Source organism: Orcinus orca, chromosome 4 (assembly GCF_937001465.1).
Source record: "Orcinus orca chromosome 4, mOrcOrc1.1, whole genome shotgun sequence".
NCBI lineage: Eukaryota > Metazoa > Chordata > Mammalia > Artiodactyla > Delphinidae > Orcinus > Orcinus orca.
The window spans coordinates 81,051,186-81,071,633 of record NC_064562.1 but is presented as its reverse complement, the minus strand read 5'-3'; the positions used below and the strand labels follow the sequence as shown (position 1 = coordinate 81,071,633).

Below are 20,448 nucleotides of genomic sequence, written 5' to 3'. Positions count from 1 at the left end.
AGCAGTGAGTCTGCAATGGGGAGGGGGCACTGGTGGCTAGACAAGAAAATTGTAGCAAGTCCCTCAAGGCAAGGACCATATCCATTCTGTTTACTATTGTAACCCTAATGCCTAATATAGAGCCAGACACAAGGCATGTGCTCAATAAATGTTTCTTGACTCAATCAACTCTCTCTCTCTCTTTTTTTGGCTGCACGGCTTGGATTTTAGTTCCCCGAGCAGGGATTGAACCTGGGCCCACGGCAGTAAAAGTGCTGAGTCCTAACCACTGGACCACCAAAGAATTCCCTGAACCAATTCTCTCTAGCTGAGAGGAAACTCTGATTGGCACATGCCATAAGGTTTTTTTTAAACTCCTTTTTAAAAAATTTTAATTTTATATTAGAGTATAGTTTATTTACAATGTTGTGTTAGTTTCAGGTGTGCCTTAAGTTTTTTATTTATTTATTTTTTGCGGTATTTTCTCCCTGTTGGGGCCTCTCCCGTTGCGGAGCACAGGCTCCGGACGCGCAGGCTCAGCGGCCATGGCTCACGGGCCCAGCTGCTCTGCGGCATGTGGGATCTTCCCGGACCGGGGCACGAACCCGTGTCCCCTGCATCGGCAGGCGGACTCCCAACCACTGCACCACCAGGGAAGCCCTGCCTTAAGTTTTTGATGAATTGAAAAATGGGAAAAGAAACGCTTCCAAAATCAAGGTTGGGGGAAGTCTGGTGGGGGAGGGTGGCTGTCTGGGAGATGCATGTATGGGACACCTTGCCCTACCAAGTGCATCCTCTCAAAGTCCGGGCATCTGGTGCACAAGACATCCCAGAGGCTCCCTCACAGGTCCTCACCCCGAGGCTAAGGCCTCAACTTCTCTTTTTCCTGACTTTCTTACAGACCCTCTTGTTGGTGATGCCAGGCCTGTCTTCTCATTTCAGTTGCTTTTTCTACTCCTTCCTGGCTCCCCCGCTGCGTTCTTGCCTAGGCCCCATTTTTTGAGAGGGCCTGAAACATTGGGGGTTAATAGTTGGGAACCAAGATGCCCCTGACCCACCCTTAATTGAGAATATGAACTAGAAAACTAGACTGGCCTTCACCCAGCTCTGGAGGCCAATCCAGGGGAAGCAGAGAACTGGAGGTGACTGTGACAGTGACTGTGCCTGTGGAAAGCCTGAAGAAAGATGAGAAAGAGAAATTTTATCTAGTGCCTTCCTGGGCTCTTATACCTCATTTCATTTAACCTTCACAACAATCTGGGGGTGTAATGCAGACATTATGTCCATTCATACAGATGAGACTGAGGTTCAGAGACATGACCTATCTTCATCAGATCACACTGTACCTGGTGTCTGTTAGGCAGATCCCGGCACTGCTGTATACAAATTGCTTAACCCTCTGATTTCGTGTGCTCTTCTGTTAAACGGGGGGTAATCACGCACAACCCCCAGGGTTGTCTCGGGGATTAAATAATACCCTGATTAAATAATGTGGCTCATATTCAAACTTAGGTACTATAATTAATGTAGTTGTGGAACCCAGTTTCCACTGGCTTTCCCCTGAACAACGTTTCAGCTGGAAGCTTTTTTGCTTTGCTTTGCTTTTTTTTTTTTTTTAAATAACATCACTGGGCCTTGCTGTACTCCTGGGACTTCCAGAGGACAAGGCCCTTTCTTCAGTCAAGCTGACCTAAACAGAGCCAGCCCTCCTTCCCCTCCCAAGCCACAGCTGTGTGTTGGAAAGCTGGAAGCTGGGGCCCCTAATAAAGAGCAGACCTCCCAATCTCCTCGTTCCTTCCCTCTCCCCTCACACGGGTTTCAAATTAAAAGTAACTCAAAGCTAAGGCCTAAGAGGAGGAGAGGGGAGTAGGAGGTACAGAAACATCCCTAGATTGAGGAAGTGGGGCTCTCTCCCTAGGAAAAGGGTATCCATAAATCCAGACGCAGAGGAGTCTAGTCCTACCACATCTTTCCCAACTCCACAGTCTCTGGTCCTCGGGTCGGTAAGCAGGCTGAAGTGTTAGGGACCCTAGCAGAGGGTGCCTCTGGTCTCCAGCCACGGGGAACCGCTTTCTACGTCTCTCGGGAGACGAATCTCTGCAGAGAGAGCAAGGAACCCAGAAGAGACGCTGCGCCCTTAGCCAGACACTGGGAAGAAGAGGAGGTGTGCCAGGGGCCCCAGAGAGAACTGTCGCCCCAAGTTACACAGGCCGGTCTGGACCCTCTTTCTCCTCCCTTTCTAAGACTTGGGCCTCTCTGTGTTCTGAGCGTGCAGAGGCTCGCAGCAAGCTTCCAAGCCTCAGCCGGGGCAGACCCGAGGCAAGGGCGGGGCTCCCGGCGCTCTGCGGGGACTCCACACATCTGTGCACCACGTCCACAAGCCTCCTCCGGGCCTTCCCGACGAAGGTCCCTTCGGTGGGCCCACGGAGGCGTCCCTTCCAGGCCCAATCAAGAATTGAAGGGGGTGGGAAAAGGGACAGTTAGAGCCTTTTTTCCCTCCCAACCATCAAACGGCCCTTCATTTTCAATTCAGAAAGCCAGAAATGTGCCCCCCTCATCAATTTCATTTGAAAAACCAGTTGCAGGTTGGTGTAAATGTGATTTTCGTTAACTAACGGCTTTGATAACTGCTGCAACCAAAGGTCTCCTAAAGCCGAAGGACCTTCTGAATTCTCCGCGGAAAGTAGAATTGGGGGGCGGAGCTGGAGAGGAGGGGAGGAGTAAAGGAGAAACAAAAAGCCAGCTCAGCGGGGAACGCCCATGAAAGCCGAAGGTGTGACGCCCCGAGCTGCGGCAGCGGTCTCCCAGGGGTGGGGTGGGGACCAAAAGCGCGAGCCCGGGAAGCAGGGCAGGGGGAGATTTTGTTTTTGTTCTCAGGAACCATTTCGATTTGGTTGTAAAAACTTTGTGGAGTCCTCCTTTTGATGGCTGGCTCTGCTACATCTTTTGCCTCCACTTTCACAGTCGCTTGAGCGCCTAGATGCGCAAGGTCACGCCAGAAACACCGCACTCCCCAAACTTCCCACTTGGCTCAACTCCCGAGTTGGGCCTCCTTCCCAGAGGGTCGCAGCTGCCCAGACTCCGGGTTTGGGGAGATAAACCCTCATTCTTAACCCCATGATGATCCCTCAAGGGAAAAGCAGAAGAGGTTGAAAATCAAAATCCGGGTGCAGGCTGAGACCTTCGCTCAGCTGCCCAAGCCTGAAAGGGTCACTCCTCGGGGCGCACAGGGGTGGCCCGGTCACCCGCGATGCCCCAGGCAGAAGCCGACGAGAAGAGACCCCTCAGTCCGCCTCGGCCAGGAGGCGCTTCTTGCCCGCTGCGGCTCCAGGACCACCCAGGACACCGGGCATCGGGGGGAGCAATCTGGAGGATCTTAGAACAACACGGGGAGAGCGAAACTCGGCTCGCCCCACCTCCCAGCGACGCCCGGGCTGACTGACGGGCGCAGCCCCGACCTCTCCAAGCCTCTGGCCAGCGGCGGAGGGCGGACAGCAAGATTCAAACCCGCCTATGAGCAGTGGGAGGGGCAGCTGGGCGGGACTCGTCTTAAGGAACGAACCGCCCCTTCCCGAGGACCTCCAGCCCCGAGGTCGCTCCTGACCACTGGGTTTATTTTGCTTTTGCTGGAGAGGCAGATGTTGCCCTCTCTCCATCTTTGCTCGGCCCAGACTCGGCGAAAACTTCTCCCAACCATTTGCTTCTCTGCGCCACCCCCCACCGGTGTTCTATGCCGGGAGTCTGCTCCGCAGGCCTTTAAACCGTCTGGAATGTCACACATGGAAACCTTTAGCAAATGTTTGTTAATGATCATAACAAAGGCATCATTCAAATTAGGCAGGTAATTACTACCAGAAGGACAACTGAGTGCTTACTGGCTCATCCATTCTCCCTGCTTTAAACTGGCGAGGAGTTATGGTCCGAAGACACCCTCCGCCCAGTCCGTTTTTCGGGCCCCTTTAAGCTTCTCTGAAATGAACTGTGAAGTTACCATTTGTGGGCGGGGAGTGCTGGGGCCCTGCGTTCGGGAGATCCCGGCGTGACCGGTCTGGCAATCTCTTAGCAGCAAAGCAGGCCTTCCTGGGTAGGCCCTGCTCCCTGCCTCGCTTCCTACCCTCTTGGGTACTTGGTATAAAAACTTAGATCTCAGCTTGACTTTTTTAATTGCATGAAAGCCAGCACCCGCCTTCCCCCTATTATTCCGCACTCCAATTTTTTTTTTGGGGGGGTGTCTTTAGTTCCCGTTCGTTATCTACAAACATTACGGTATCCTGTTAGCATTCCGAACAAGGGGCTGTTCATATATTCGCCTTCAATGATTTCCTGAAAGAACATGTGGAAGTAATAGTGAGCAGGGCAGTCACCCGAACCGAAGATGCAGGAGAGGCGGTTGCGCAGAAGGGCTGGGGGTATAGGGCCCCTAGCCCAGCCTCAGGCGTCTTCCCCTTCCTGACATCCCAGGAACCGGTCCCAGTTCAATACAGCACCCCTTGGAGTACTTCTCTGGGACCATCCCCTGCAGGCTGTCCCGCGTCCATCCTCTGGATGAGGTAAAGGTGATGGCTGTCTCACGTTCCAGCCTAAACCAGGCCGCGCTGGCCGTTCTCAGGAGTGTGTGTGTTGTGTGTGGGGAGTGAGGGTGGGGGAGGGATGAGCCCCTCCACCCAGCAAGAGAATTCAAAATTAGGGAAGGCGGGGAAGGTGAACTCGCTCCCTTCCCCCGCCCTCGCTCGGCAGCCCCACTCCGCCCAGGTCTGGTTCCTGGAGCGTCAGCGCCCCCTTTCCTTCGCGAGCAGGATCGCTTTCTCCCGGCGTTGTCTCTTGCCTCGCGCCCCCGGCAAAGGGTTTGGGGCTCCGTTCTCAACCCCCAGGGCACAGGTAAGGTCCGACCTAGGCGGCGGGAGGGAGCGCAGGGAGAGTCAAATTGCACCCCCCAACACCCCCCACACACCTCCCCCCCACCCCGAGCGCGGAGGTGACAGGCTGTTTGTAGAGGATTCCCCAGACGCTCAAGCCTGAGCCTTTTTGTGTGCGTGATAGAAGCCAGGACAACCTCGCCCAGATAACCATGAAAACAAAGACATGACAAGATAAGTGCTCCAAGGGAGTAAAGGTCGTTCTGTCAGAGAACGTTCCAAACCTATGCAGACCCTCGACTCTTTGTACCCTCCTTCAAACCCGTTTTCAAACAAAACCAAACAAAACCAAAGCAAACCAAAAAACACCCATCATCTTCTTATTAGACTCAACAGTTTGCCTAATCCCATTAAAGGATTAGCAACTGCACGGAACTTTCCCTAAAAGACCCCAGGTTCAAAACGACGCAAGCGCTCGGAGATCTCTCGTGACGGCCCCAGTTATAGTCGGGCTAGGAATTCCTACAGAAGGGCCACTTCTCGATTCCAGATTTATATTCTCTCTGGGCAGTAACTACAATTTAACGTGTTCTTTTTCTTCCTTTCAAAGAAAATACAAAGCAACTTAGCTGCGTAGGAAAATGTCCCCCAGATCAGGAGGCAAACTCATTCTGGAAATGATGGGCAGTTTGTATCCTCGCGAACCCCTTCCCCGGCAGAGCATCCACACCTCCCTCTTCCATCCCACCCACCCCATCTGGTCTGCTTCTCCCCGCCCCCCAGTTGTTGTCGAAGTCTGGAGGTTGGGGCTGGACCCCCTGATTGCGTAAGAGCGAAAAGTGAAGGCGCAATCTGGGGGCTGGAAGATTCAGAGCGCACGGAGTTCGAGGGAAACTCTTATTTTGAAGAGGCCGAGGGGAGGGGGGGGCCTTCATTTCCTGACAGCTATTTACTTAGAGCAAATGATTAGTTTTAGAAGGATGGACTATAACATTGAATCAATTACAAAACGCGGTTTTTGAGCCCATTACGGTTGGAGCTAGAGTGAGAGAAACAGAGGAGGGGACTACAGGAGAGGACTGAAGGCCGTGGACACATTTTTTGCTCCATATGTAGGATTTTCATTGCGAATTGACATAGGAGGAGAAGGTAAGGGAGGAGAAAAAGGATTTTTGTTTCTAAGAGAAGTCCCTAATCAGGCCCTTTGGGCTACAAGAAGTGAAGTAACTTCACTTAAAGTTTGGGCGATCAGAAAAAAAAAAATTGGAGTTGAATTCTAGTTGTGTGTCCAGAGAGTAATTTATTTTGAATAAACTTCACTTGGAGGAAAGATAACTATAGAGTTCGAAAGTCTAGGCATTTTAAAAAAAACCACATTTTCCAGACCTATTTTTAAAAGCAGTGTTTTTCTAACAACTCTATGGCCTCCCAAAGAAATTGTTTAAGGTTACATTTTTGAGGTTTCTTTTGGGATTGGGGGTGGTATTCCTGTATACTGGGACTAGCACCTAGTACTGCTGGGAGTTGGGGCAGAGGTGTTTGCCCTCTTCCTGGCATTGGGTCCTGGAAGGCGACAGGTTTTTAACGAGTATTTTCATTCCTCGCCCGCAGTTTGGCGCGACAGCGCTGTAGCGGGTGGTGTGGAGCGCGGCCGGTGGACCGAGGGAGGTGGGGAGAGAAGAGCGCGGAGCGGGGCGCGGAAGGGGTTGAAGGGAGGGGAGGCGTGAAAGGCTCGGCTGGAGAGGGCCGGACCTTGGGTGCCCGCCGGGTGCACATGGCGCCGACCCAGGGCGCGTAATTACTGGACGACGCTGCGCCCGGTGCGAGCCGGGGCCAGACTCACCACAGCCTTGGCGGCTTCGAGACAAGCAGAGGGGGCGCGGATTTGGGCGAGGTTTGGGGAGCTCCTCGGAGGTTTGTGGGATCAGTGAAGTGCAAGGGAGAGCGGGCGCCAGCCCCGCAGTGCGCTCTGGTTGCGCGCTCTAGCGCGGGGGCGACGGCGGCCAGGGCAGGCAGGCAGGCGGTCTGGAGTAATGACAAACACATTTGGCCCCGAGTGAAGAAGTCATCGTCGCCTCGCATTCCAGCAACTGGGATTTGAGGAATTTCGAACTGCGCTCCAAGGGGCCCTCATTGTGCGCGGTGGTCCCCACCCCCACCAATCTCTGCGCGCCCCCTTCCTCGGTCGAACCGTTTATGCAAAGCCCGGGGCTCTGCTCCTGCCCAGTCCCGGCCGCAGGAAGGAAAGAAGGAAGGTCGCCAAAAAAGTGGAGAACTTCTTGTGGGGGAAGTTAGGGACAACTCGTAACGGAGAAACTTGGTTCCCAGGTAAGACAGGAAGATGGGAGGCGAAATACCTCCCTCGGGGCACCCGGACCCTGCACCCCCCTCGCATGCCCCTTTCCGCGCGGGGATGCGTGGCACTCGCCGCCCGTGCTTCACCCTCTCCAGTGTCCCTGTTTCTATTCCACTCCCTGCGCCGGCCAGAGTCTCTGCCCGCCTCGGAGCTCTCTCCTCGCGCCCCTCCTTCTTCCACCGTCTATCCCCATGGAAATCGGCTTTTATACGTGAGATTAACTTCTCCAGGCAGCGCCAGGGGAGCGGGCGGCGTCCACTTGGCTCGGAAACAACTGGGATCAGCGGTTCAGGTCGGAAAGGGTCTCGGCCAGCTGAGAGTGAGAGGGAGTGTGGCTTGACCCGAGCACCGCTGTCTGAGGAGGCCAGGAACCCCGGCCGCCTGGCCAGGTGTGAAGGAGCTGCCAGTAGCCTGGCCAAGCGTCTCAGCCGTGGAGGAAGCGAGGGGCTGTCGGTTCGCTGTCTCTCCCGCCGCCAGAGCGGCCCCCCCACCCCCGCCCTTTGCTCCCCCAGCCCATCTCCAAGGGTGAGAGGCAGATTGGGGCTGGAGAGGGAGCGTGAATGACACTTATCAGGTCCGGACTGCCCCGCGCCCGGCCCGGCCGCCTGGAAAAGCCCCTGGCTTCGCTGTGTGGGAAATGGCTTTTTGGCTCCGCAACCGAATTGCTCAACGTTTTGGACCGCCTCGCCTCGCCGCGGTCGCCTTCGAACAGAACTAGGCAGGTTTTTAGAGCAGGGAGAGACATCCGGGGCAAACGGGGCACGACAACCAGCCGCACAGCTCACGGGACTAACACCCCAGAGACCGGCGAGCCCGGGGGCCGCTGGAGGGGAGGAAGGGGCCCCCGGGACGTGAGCACCTCATTTGTTTCCGCTCTGGCTCTGGTTTTAACATTCCCTCCCATCCCCAATCTCCACCTCCATCTGACCGACCCAGGCTCTGGTACTGCTGCTTTGCTCCCCTTCCGTCTTTTCTTTCTCTCTTGCCTTTCTCCTCTTCACAGTCCTTACGGTAAAGGGGGCCCTTCCTCCACTCCCCGACAGGCGAGGGCCCGACCAGCCTCACTGACACCCTAGTGAGTCCCTGCTTCGGGCTCTTGGACAGTCTTGCTTTTGGTTTGACCCAAGTGTAGCTGGTCCAGGATTGGAGTCCGAAGAGCGAGGGGTGGTGGCGAGTGGGAGATAGACGAGGTGGGAGAAGGCACCAGGAAGGAGCCCTCAGCTGCCCCTCGGCCCTTACACCAGCCTTTAGACCGAGAGGGACTCGAAACGGAGCCTTGGCTCCCGGCCCCAGGTCCGCTTTCCTCCGGGGGCACGGACTGGGGAGGGGTGTAGGGGGAGGGGCATCGGGCCGGGCTTCCCAGCTGCAAACGCGTCTGGCGCCGAGGCGGGCCCGTTTTGTGCCTCCTGGGGACCGGCCGTGGGCGGCGCGCAGTGCCGGGACGCATCCTGGGGACGTGGTGACCGGCGCCTTCCTGCAGACCCCGGTGGGTGGGACTCCCTCTGGCCTCCGGGGAGCTGCGATAGGGTTACATGTTGTTGATGGAAAAGTGGCAATTCATGGGGGAAAGCTAAAAGCTTGCTCGGTCGCCGAAAGGTACGGCTCTCAGCCTCCCTTGCGTCTGGTCTTACGGGGTCCGCGCGCAGCATCAGCCAGCGGGGTACGCGAGGCGGGGGGTAAGGTTTGTGGTCTTGCCTCGAGTGCGGGAGGCAGAGTCGGGGCAAATTGCTTTTCCCCACAACACTCTAGTCCGGGCTCTGCCGGTGCTTGTCTTGTGCTGTAGTGGCTTGGTGGCATTTCCTTTTGTTTTAAACTGAACAGTGAGCCAGGGATCCGTTGGAAAAGTAGATTGTAGGGGATGGACGACCTCGGAATCAGGGTGCTTCCTTCCCCGCCTATAGCAGTCTTCCCCTTCCCCGCGAAAGGGGAGCGAGAGGCGCAGGCGGCGCTTGTGTGCTTAGGGCAGCCGCGGCTGAGCGAGCGTCGGGCAAGGGGGACACTGGGGAAAGGCTGGGTTCTTAAAAGCGCAGGAGGCGCAGCCACGGCGGCCTTCTCTGCGAGCAGCTGTCCGCGGCCGTGGCGCTTTCCGACCCATAGGAGGCGCTAGCGTGCGACTGTAACCCTAAACCCACCCGGTCCTTCTCCCTCCACCCCGTCCGGCCCCCTCTCAGGTCTCAGCCGAAAACAATGCAAACGCCTAGCGTCGTGCCTGGGGCGCAGCGGCGGACGCGGGCGCTAAACCTGGGAGCGAGCGGTCGTTGCCCCAAGCGCCGGGGTGACTGAGCTGACGAGAACGTGGACCAGCGGGAGGGGGAGCGGCCCGCTCGGTGTTCGTGTGGGCGTGGCGGGGCCGGAGGCCGGACTGTGCCAGCGCGGAACCACCCCGGCGAAGGTGGGCGAGCAGCGGTCTCCGCTGCGCTGTCGGGGACCCGGAGCCAGAGCGGCCGGCCGGAGCGAGGAGCTAGCCGGGTAAGATTCTCGGGGCTACCGCGCCCTCTAGCGGGCGTCCGGCTCGCAATCCGGCTCTCCGCCAGCCTCCGGCGGTCCCCGCAGCCGCCGGGTCGGAGCGCAGCGCTGAGACCCAGGGGAAGACTAACCTCGGTCACCTTACCCCCTCCTGGAGGCCTCAGATTGACGCCTCGCGGGCACTTTGTGTGCCCGGATGGCGCTGGGTGGACGAGAGGGGCGGAGGTCTCCGGGTTTGGGGATAAGGGTAGGGGCGTCATAGTAATTACATGTGGGAGAAGCGGAGGATGTAAAATCCTGGGCGCTCTTGGGTGGGGGTCGGTGTCAAGCCCCTCGAAAGTTCTCCTGCCGCGCAGGCGGCCTCTTGCTGTTTGTTTTACGACCCTGCGTTATTATGCAATGGGAGCAGTCGTTTCCAATCAGCCCGTAGTTCCCGGGCTGCGCGGCCGTCGCGGCCCCCGCCGGGGGCTTTACGAGGGGTGACAATGGTATGCGAACAGATTGGGCAGCGCGGGCCCGGCCACGGCGTCGGGACCCCCACCTAGCGCTGCCCAGGTGGTCTCCCTCCCCTGAGCGGGCGGAAACTGCAAGGTGGGGAGAGCGTTGGTGAAACAAAACCCTGAACCGCCCGACCTCCTCCCGAGTGGCTTTTCCTGCTGAACTTTCTAAACCTTTGCGACCTGGGATGGCAGCGCCATTTTCCTGGCTCCCGAAGCTCAGTCTCCCCGGCCGACCCTCTGGCAGGGGTGATGGTGATGGTGATGGTGATGGTGGTGGTGGTGATGGTGATGTCTGGCCTTCAGCGAATTCTCTTGGGGCCCCGCGGAACTTTAAGCCATTTCGCAGGCAGTTACCCTATTCCTGTTTCTATTCTGCGGGCTTTGAGCTGAGGTCACCACGAAACCTAAATGTACAACCCAATAAAATAAGAGATTGGAAGTTAAGATTTGGGACACTTTGGCACAGAACTTGTAGCAGCATCTAAGCCGGACTGCCTGTCCCTTGGACCAATACTGCCACCTGCTGGTTTTACTTGAGAACTGCAACGACCCTTTGCGAGAATGGGCTTCGCGGATATTCTAAGTGAGTCGTGGCACCAGGAAGATGCATTTTCCACCCGGTAGGACCAAGTTTTCTTCTTCTGTGAAGTTGCAAGAATCATTGGGCTGACAACATTTATTTTATGGACTTCTGGGTAGTCTTTCGCCTTAGTTGTTAATCCTTTGTATTTACCTAATGAGCAAAGTGCTGACCTACCACATCTGATTATCAGAACAGACCTGTGAAGAAGATAGGTGGGTTATTTGCATTTCCTTTTACAGTGAAGCCCTAGTGTTGGGGACTTGGTGAGATCAAGTATACTACAAGCTGCTACGCCTAAGGTTGTCCCATTAGGTGTCACACCAGTTTGGTGACAGTCAAAAGGAAGTTGACATTGTAGTCTCCTGTGGTCAAATATCTGGTGCAGGAGAGCAGAAAGGTTTATGAGCTCAGACGGTCCCATAAAATGTTCCCATGTAAAAATGCTCCAGCCCCCGCCCATCACTGGAATGTCTAGTGGAACTCAAGGAGATAAAAACAGTAAAACAGGCTCTGGTGAGGTGCAGATCCCAGTAAACACACCCTCGCTGAAGTTGCCACCAGGGTAGACCAGCATTTGGATTGCCTGGGCTGAAGTTGCAAGAACATTTGTCGCAGGGGAAAAGCAGCCCATGTAATTTTCACAGTTAGAATTAACTGAAGAGAGCTGAAATTAACTGAACCTCGGAAATCTGAATCTTGAGGTCGTCAGTGACTTTTGGGACTGTGAGAGAGTCTTCTGTGGCCTCTAGTCATGCCAGGGTGGGGTGAAATTCAGTATTCAGCGGCTCTGCAGTGGGATGCATTGTGCAGCTGGTGATCCGGAAGCCAGCTCTCTGGCTTTGTGAGAAGAATGCCATGCTCTCTCTTCTGGAAATAGTGCCCTTGCATTGCTTGCCCTGTGCTTACTCTCTAGCTTAGCATGTTGTTTTTGACTGTAGAGTCATAGTTAATGGCTCTTTGCTTCTGTTTGCAGGGACAGAGATGGCAACCTGTTAAAGAGAAAGAATAGTGGCTGCAAACAGATTTGTTTCTCTGTTTACATGACTGTATATATTGGTTCAACTTGAAACAGTGTTGATCACTACACCAGGCTTCACCACATGCGAGTTCAGATTCAGTTCTCCACTACGCAGGTGGTACAGGGCCAGTCAAGTGGCCTCTGGGGCCTGACTGGTCTCAGTAAGTAGAAGCTGCAGTAGCCCCTCTGATGTCCCTCTCATCTAAAACATTTTTGGAGCCTGCAGAAAAAGAGGCAGTATGAAAACTAACAGCTGCAGTTTCTGAAGCCCTTTCAATTACACTATAGAATTTAGTCTTTATAATAATGCAGTAAGGCAAGCCAGCGAGTCAGGTGTTAGTCTTGGTTTACAGAAGAGACTGAGGTTCAGAGAGGTGGCCTAGGTGTCAGATGTGGGATCAAAGCCTGCTCTAATGCCATTTCTATCATATCTTCTGAGAGAAGGAATGAAGGACCGGAGAATGGGGGGTGGGAGGAGAGACCACACTCATTTGTCTGAGAGTGAACACGGAAGAGATCTCTTTTCTCCAGTCGTTTCTCTAACCCGTGGCAACGAGTTGTGAGTATAGAGGATTGAGACTGACGTCTCAGCGCACGGCTGGCATGAGAGAAATGATTATGATTAAAAAAATGTTTTTTGGATGAAATCCATTGTTCGTCCTTGCAAAGTGGTTTATTCTTGCTGACTCATAACACGCTGTGTTTCCCTGAATCTGTAACCTCAGTTCCTGATATTTGCATGTCCGACTTTTGGAGGAGCTCTAGGATAGGGGTTACCGATTAAGGATGAGCAGTTACTCCCAGAGTAGAAAAGCACTGGAAATAGCAACATGACTCCTAGAGATTCTCACTCCAGGGCCAATAGGAAGGGAAGCCTCCGTTCTTTCCAGTTGTTTTCTATTACCTCCCTGTAGGGCTAACAGTCTGCAATTATTCACGAGTAAATTGTCTGAGTTACAGACGAGTAATGACACGAAACTTCACCAATATGCCTAGATTTCTAGCCAGGGAACCACTCTTATCAGAGAAGGGAGGTTGAAATCATAAGTAAACACATGTTGATTTTCAGTATTTGTATCATTATCGCTTGCTCCGAGGCCCTGTTTTCATTGCCCACTTTGTATGTCAGTAAGTAATCCTCCCTGGCATCGGGTCCCCCATATCTGGATGCACAGAAGGAAACATGGTGGGGCCTGGCCGGGGCAAAACGCTCGTCAGAGCCTGCGCTGTAAAAGCAGTGAGCCCCTCTCTTAAGCTTGGGAATGCTTTAAAGATGCATCATTGGCAAGCCCAGCTGAAGGAATGCAGGATATAAATGTGATAAAACCCAAGACATCAAGCTGGCTCTGGAGGGCTCCTTTGAAGTTTGCTAAGTGGATTATCAGTGGGAGGTTGATATTTATATGTACAAACACACAGGCCCGTTACTGCTAATTGTGGTAAGTAAGTCTTTCCAGCCCGGCTCTGGGGCCCGCTGTGCCCGTCACCGCAGCAGTGAGGGGACCCTGCATCCCTGGGCACACGCCAGGATCCTTGGAAGCCATCAGCCAGCTAGCATTGTGCAAATTGCATTTGGGTTCACGGCACATTGTGCTGCTCTCACTGTGGCAGAGAGCAGAGGAGGAAAGCAGGGCCCCAGTTTGCATTAGGAAATAGTTGGGGGTGGAGGGAGCACAGAAGGTTGAAACACTGACCTTCCCTTGAGAGAGAACATATGGTGGATTGCAGAGAGCGTGGTGTTTGCATTACACAGACGCGGTGTTACAATCCTGGCTTTACCACCAACAGCGTGATTTTGGGTCATTTGCTAAACCTCTCTGAGCCACAAGCGGCCCTTTTTAAAATCAGATATTTCACAGGGTTATTATCAACAAACATGGCATACACATGACAACTTTGGCTTCATACATATTGGTTTCTCGTTCCCGCTTTGGAGAAAACAGAATTATCATTTTATTCCTGTCCAGCCCACTCACTGCTACCAGCATTCCATGTTTCACTCTGTCTTTCTTCCTCTTCCATTTAACTGGTAGAATTTAATCTGATGTCTGCAGGTAGACCAGTTGCCACTTCCAAGCAAGAATACATGACGAAGCTCTCGTGCTCCACCAAAAACTACTAGGCTATTATCAACTGGATCCTCTGCAACGAAAAAAAAAAAAAAGAAGAAAACAAGGGCTAAACACAGGCGTACGTGAATTCCTTCTTTGGTTTTGTTTTTTAGACGGCTTACTCAGGAATCCTGTACACACATCAGAGTCAGTGATGGAACAAGTCAAGCCCCATGAACTCATTTCCGTTGCATGAGTTGGGGTTTTGAGCGACTCAGAGACCCAGTACCTCCCAGGCCAAGGCTTAGGTGATTTTTATGGGTCATCTTAAAGCTTGCGCCCCTGCCCAGGCCCCTCCGCGGAGCCTCTTTAATTGAAACTTGGATGCTCAGCAGACCCAATACCTGGAAGCTCATCGTGGTCGACTTCAGGAAGATCACTTTCTCAGTGACTTCATGTGGGAAGTGAAGCGGGAGATAATAACATTTGTGGGGTGTGCATGGAAAGAAAAGGATAAAGGAGAGGGGCCTTTTCAGAGGGTGGACCAGAACAGATTTTTCAGTGGTTTTACTGCAGGGCAATATGGGTCCTGCTTTTCATTTTTCCCTCCGTTAATTTTCCTTATCCCCCCTTTCTTGCCCACTGCTTTTCCCTGTTTTGTCTTAGGGACATTCAGTTTCAGTCTCTCTCTCTCTCTCTACTTCTCTTCCGTTCCCTAGAATTTGTTGCAGGAAATCAGGGTGGAGAACTTGGCTTTTGCAGGTACAGGTACCTGTGTGAGAACGAATCATCCATTGAATTTTATCCCGTGGTTTACTGCATCCCTGAAACACAAGAATTTAGCCACACTTTTCTCTCGCACTTCCTCTCCCTTTTCCACTTCCTTTACAGATCCTCTTTCCATGCCTGTGCCCTCGGCTTTTCTGTGCCTTGTTTAGCTTGACTGTGAATGTAGCAGGTCCTGGGAGAACTTGGGCTGGGGGCCCAGGCCTGAGCCTGGTACAGGGCTGCCTATGACATCCTCTAAGTGACACTGGGTTAGTGCAACTTGTAAAACGTCTATACCAGGATGGCTCTTAAGTATTAAGATATTTGTTGGCAGCCTAAGCATCTTTTCCCAAAAGTTGCCGAGGATGTGACCAAGTATTTTCTGTTAGCGAAACACGAAGCCAACGACAACGCATTTTGAGTGAAAACAGCTCAAGTTTAGCAGTTGAGTAAATACATGTTTATTTGTTTTTCGTAATCTTAATTTAAATGGTTTAAGAGGAACCGTTCTTCTGTACTTTTGGACATATTCCAAGACAATAAAGTCAGACTTTTTGGAATTTGAAAGCTGCAGACAATCAAAAAGGGTTTGGGCTTCAGATGGTTCCTGTCATGATCTCGGGGCCGCACAAGGCCATCTGATTTCTGCTTCTTAGGCATCTTCCTGTTTTAACTGTGAGTCTTAAAACCCAGGATGTTGTTGACTAAAATGATGCTGTTAACATAAAATTGATGACTAATAAGAACCTGCTGTATAAAAAAAATAATAAAATTAAATTTAAATAAAAAGGCAATTTAATAACTAAAAAAAAGAAAAAAAAAACATTTTCCATAGTGCAAAGTGCAAAGAGAACTAGGCTCATGGGTTGTTTTATTGACTAACATTGTTTCTGTTTGACTTTTTCAGTTTTCCAGAACTATGGGGACTTCCCATTGGGCACTCCTGGTCTTAGGCTGTCTCGTCACAGGTATGGATCACAGGCCTATCTGAGTTCATTGTCCTAGGGGAAATCTTTTCTTCCCCTAAGTTCTGTGCTCTGCGGGTATATGACCTATACTGCACATACTGCAAACAGTCCAAAAGAGTAAAGAGAAGTAGAAACCTATGGGACATTATCTAGAATGACCACAAACCTTCAGTTCTCTCTGCTGTATTGCACTAATTCCAGTTCAAAAAAGAATGTTCTTTATGTGTGTCATCATGGCGTTGAAATATCGTTAGGAATAATAGTCTAAATTTGCCCACCGCCCTCCTCCATCTCCTGGGACATGGGTTTCCAGTAGAGGTGGATCAGGGGAATTCAAGAATGCTCAAAGGGAACACATAATGGAAAAATCTCATCTAGAAAATCATACCTGTCTAAAGTTATACCTGTCTTAGGTGGAAGATGCTTTCATTGCTACAAAATCTTAGAATCACCTTTGGCCTTGAAATTGAATTAACAGACTGACTTTTGGGGAAGCTTAGTAACTCTCTTCCAACAGGAGGGATGCCACTGGGGCCATTTGTTGAAATATTTATTGGACTTTCTTAGTTTTCATCCAGATATTTATAAATTGCAGATGTTCACCATGACACCAGTGTTTTTCTAATCTGAGGAGTTAACTTAAGTCTATTAGTCTCTTTAGGTCGTATCTAGATGGATATGGTAGAACTAAGCACTGTCAGTGATTTAAGAGTTCTGAAGTCCACTCAGTATTCCCCACCTGCAGGATAGTGACCCAGGTGTACTTACCACTTCCCTGTTAACAAAAGCTGTTCAATCATAGTGGACACATACTGAAGTCGGGTGGGATTCCCACACCAGGCTCAGAGGGAGGTTAGAGAACATTAATGAATAATTAATTAAGTCATAACATCTCTTCTACCAGTTTTATAGACAGAGGAAGCAGCTAGACTGACATTTTAGGTTCTAAGATGAACTTAGACGTTTTTGCTCTTGGGCTTGACTGTTCTTTTTGAATTGAAATCCACATCCTCCTGCTTTGGTTTCTGGAAGTCATTAGAGAGGAGGCACGCCAGAGGGTAGAGAGGAACGGAAGACGCGTACTTCTTGAGCACGAATCTGCCTTGTGTCTTTACTGTCTGCGTTCCCTGTCCACAGTAAAGAATGCACGTGTGCTTGAGCTTATACTATCTTGGGATATTTCATGGTCACACATAAGAGCCTAAAATATGGAGTTGGAGTCAGACGTCCTCTATCCATTGGAGTGTTTGGAGGGGTGAATCCAGGGGCGCTTAGCGGGACTATTGAGGCCTTAGGAGCATTTGCTGCTCTCAGCAGATGCGGTGCCGTTATAATGGGGGGCCTTTCAAGGGCACCCAGGCTAGCGGATTTTTGCGTAGAAATGGTCATTGTTCATAGAAGCTGCTCTGGGTGAGACCGTCCTTTTGGCCTGCATCCTATTCAGAGCATGTTTCCTTTTACAGGGCCAAGCCTCATCCTCTGCCAGCTTTCATTACCCTCCATCCTGCCCAATGAAAACGAGAGGATTGTCCAGCTGAATTCATCCTTTTCTCTGAGATGCTTTGGGGAGAGTGAAGTGAGCTGGCAGTACCCCATGTCTGAAGAAGAGAACCCCAATGTGGAAATCAGGGACGAGGAGAACAACAGTGGCCTTTTTGTGACAGTGCTGGAAGTGGTCAGTGCCTCGGCGGCCCACACGGGGCTGTACACTTGCTATTACAACCACACACAGTTGGAAGAAAGCGAGATCGAGGGCAGACGCATTTACATCTATGTGCCAGGTGAGTTGCCTGGGTCCCCTGGACCAAGCTTATCGTCGTCCCGTCTCTCCTGTTGATTGTATGAGAGTTTTTTATAAGTATAAAAATCATAAATTTTCATCGGAGAAAATTTGAAAACTATAGGCGAACACACAAACTTAAATCAAGATCATTTGTCATGCCGGCATCTAGAAATATTCACTTAATATTTTGGAACTGTATTAAGTTTTGAAAATCATTGTCATTGTGGCATCTTTTATTGGCATTGTGCAGAATGTCTGAAATGTACTCATTTCTATTCAGTTTGATCGAGTTCAACAAATATTTACTGTGTATGCTTTGTGTGACAGGCACTGCTAAGTGCTGGGGCCACGAAGTAATTAGGTAGGCCTTATCATGGACTTGCCCATAGTCATTAGAATAGTTTCCAAATAACCATGCTATTTCTTAAATTCAATAAAACATGTACAGGCGTACCTTGGAGATGTTACAGGTTTAGCTCCTGACCCCCTCATTAAAGCCAATATCACAATAAAGCGAGTCACACAAATTTTTTTTTGGTTTTCCAGTGGATATAAAAGTTATGTTTGAATTATACTGCAGCCTATTAGGTGTGCAATAGCATTATGTCTTAAAAAAACAACGTACGTACTGTAAGTTTAAAATATTTTATTGCTAGAAACACCATCGTCTCAGCCTTCAGTGAGTTGTAATCTTTTTGCAATAGTAACATCAAATATCACTGATCACAGATCACTGTAACAAAGATAATAACAATGAAAAAGTTTGAAATATTAACAAGAATTACTAATATGTGACACAGAGACACAGACTGAGGGAATGCTGTTGGAAAAAATGGCACTGATAGATTTTCTTTTTTTCTTTTCTTTTTTTTTTTTTTGCGGTACGCGGGCCTCTCACTGTTGTGGCCTCTCCCGCTGCGGAGCACAGGCTCCGGACGCGCAGGCTCAGCGGCCATGGCTCACGGGCCCAGCCGCTCCGCGGCACGTGGGATCTTCCTGGACCGCGGTACGAACCCGCGTCCCCTGCATCGGCAGGCGGACTCTCAACCACTGCGCCACCAGGGAAGCCCCTGATAGATTTTCTTGATGCAGCGTTGCCACAAACCTCCGATTTGTAACAAATTCAGGATCTGCGAAGCGCAGTAAAGCAAAGCGCAATACACCGAGGTGTGCCTGTATTTACTCTTGATGAGTTAGAATATTTTTTTTTCTTTTTAATAAAAATTCAGGTTGATGTTGTCTCTTGTCCTCCAAGAAGCACGTGCCAGGATAGGAGTAAGGTGGGATTAAGTATGTAAGGGTTTTACTAGGAGAGAGGCTTATGAGAGAAAATGGGGAGGGATCCAGCAGAGGCTGGGAGAGCTGTCTGCCTGCATTGTAAGGGTGACCCTGAATGAAGGACCGTGGGTAGGAAGGTGGGGTAGATGAGTCCTAGACCTCTGGGCAAAGAAAGCTGGGGAGTCCTCCAGCCTAAGGAACTCCTGTTCCACACAGTCATTGTCTGGAAGCATCTCTGGAGGGCATGGCCTAGGGTTGTGATGGATTTCAGAGCCAGGCCCTGTTGCTGGAGGAAGATGTGGTGCTTTCCCACAGCAGCCACCCTAATTAACTAGCCTTAGCCATGAGCTTGAGATGCATTTGGTCTGCCACCCTCCTAGCATTGCCTGGGTACTCCTTTGTAATGATCTATGTCTGTATCTGTACCTATATCTATATCTGTACCTGTATCTATATCTGTATCTGTATATATTGGCTTCTTCCAAGGACAGTTGTTAAAAGAAGGACCACCATGTTATTTAAACATTGCATAGGTAACGCATGATGGTAGGGGAGACTTGCATTTTAAAGGAATCTCTGGCTGATGTGTAATGGATATCAAACTGTATATTTTAACCTGAAATTAACTTGCAGCTTAATTAACTTTGCTGGAGTCTTTGCTAACAGAGTTCAAGAATTTGGAACTCTAAACACAAATTCAAGTCACGGCAGTTGTAATATATAGATGGGTGAATTAAAGAGGAATACAGCCAGAGTAGTCAGTTTCAAATAAACATATAAACCACTTACAGCTCTTGCCATCCGTGTCATTTTAGCAGAGGTAGAGTAAGGGGGTTTCAGAAGTGTATCTTCATACCTTTCTGTCTTTTCAAGTTTTTAAAATTGGCTCCTTTTCCTGCCTTCTGTTAACTGTGGGTGCTCCATGGATCTAGACCCTCTTCACTTCTGTTCTGACACTCTTATCTGTATCAGCCTCCCTTCCTACCAATCAAAAAAAATTGTTTCAAAAAGAGTAGGTATTTAGAATGTCACCTGTCATTGCCACCATAAATACCACCCCCCCTCCTTCTCCCGTTGTGAAGGCAATGGTAGGAAGGTAGGTATGTTAAAGGTCCCTGGGTCTTGGAGTTTTGATCTGCCTAAGATTGCCCAAAGATGATTCTTCTTTTTTTTTTTTTTCTGGCTGCACTGTGCAGCTTCCGGGATTTTAGTTCCCCGACCAGGGATCGAACCCCGGGCCCTTGGCAGTGAGAGTGCGGAGTTCTAACCACTGGACCACCAGGGAACTCCCAGTCCAAAGGTTCTTCTTGTTCCTCCCTTGCCCTAGCACAAACATCATCTGGGTAGGCCCTGCATTGTCAGAGATCTTGTTTGCTATTATGAAGAGTTGCACATCCTTTGCGAAACTGATGCTTGAGACTCTCAGTACTTCTTACTATAGTAGCTTAAGTAGCTGGTTTTCTTTGGAAAGGAAATTCTCAAGCTATGGGATTATACATTTTATTTATTATTTGAGAGTCATTTTTTTTGATAGGTAGGTTTCTGTACTACTTTTCAATAATACTGACTATAGGCCATAAGCATTGTCAAAAGCATTGCATAATTTTAAAATTATAAGTATTTTCTCATGTTTTGAACAGACCTGATTATTTTGTTGTCCATTTTTTGTTGTTTTTAGTAGTTGTTTAAATTTTTACCTCAATTCCTGACTAATATTTATATTTATCATCAGTATTTTTTTTTTTTTTTTTTTTTTTGCGGTACGTGGGCCTGTCACTTTTGTGGCCTCTCCTGTTGTGGCCTCTCCTGTTGCGGAGCACAGGCTCCGGACGTGCAGGCCGA

General features: G+C 50.6%; 1 protein-coding gene and 1 non-coding gene across 6 annotated transcripts in view; one reads left to right on the top strand and one right to left on the bottom strand.

Annotated features, from left to right (window-relative positions):
• Positions 1-210: 210 nt before the first annotated feature.
• TRNAK-UUU (transfer RNA lysine (anticodon UUU)) lies at positions 211-283 on the bottom strand. The gene has a single exon. It is a non-coding gene; the product is annotated as a tRNA-Lys (tRNA).
• A 5,503-nt stretch (positions 284-5,786) lies between these two features.
• The window catches only part of PDGFRA (platelet derived growth factor receptor alpha), a 45,913-nt gene continuing 31,251 nt past the window's right edge, over positions 5,787-20,448 (top strand). Inside the window, exons 1-4 of one of the 5 annotated variants that reach the window (XM_033425413.2) lie at positions 8,628-8,787; positions 9,363-9,660; positions 15,485-15,545; positions 17,009-17,326. In XM_033425413.2, the coding sequence (XP_033281304.1) occupies positions 15,497-15,545; positions 17,009-17,326 (367 nt within the window). In that variant the 5' untranslated portion in view covers positions 8,628-8,787; positions 9,363-9,660; positions 15,485-15,496. Of the gene's footprint in view, positions 5,985-6,673; positions 7,164-8,627; positions 8,788-9,362; positions 9,661-13,833; positions 13,949-15,484; positions 15,546-17,008; positions 17,327-20,448 lie in introns of those variants that run through there. The other 4 variants (XM_004268265.3, XM_033425412.2, XM_049709139.1 and 1 more) reach the window with 4 other exon arrangements.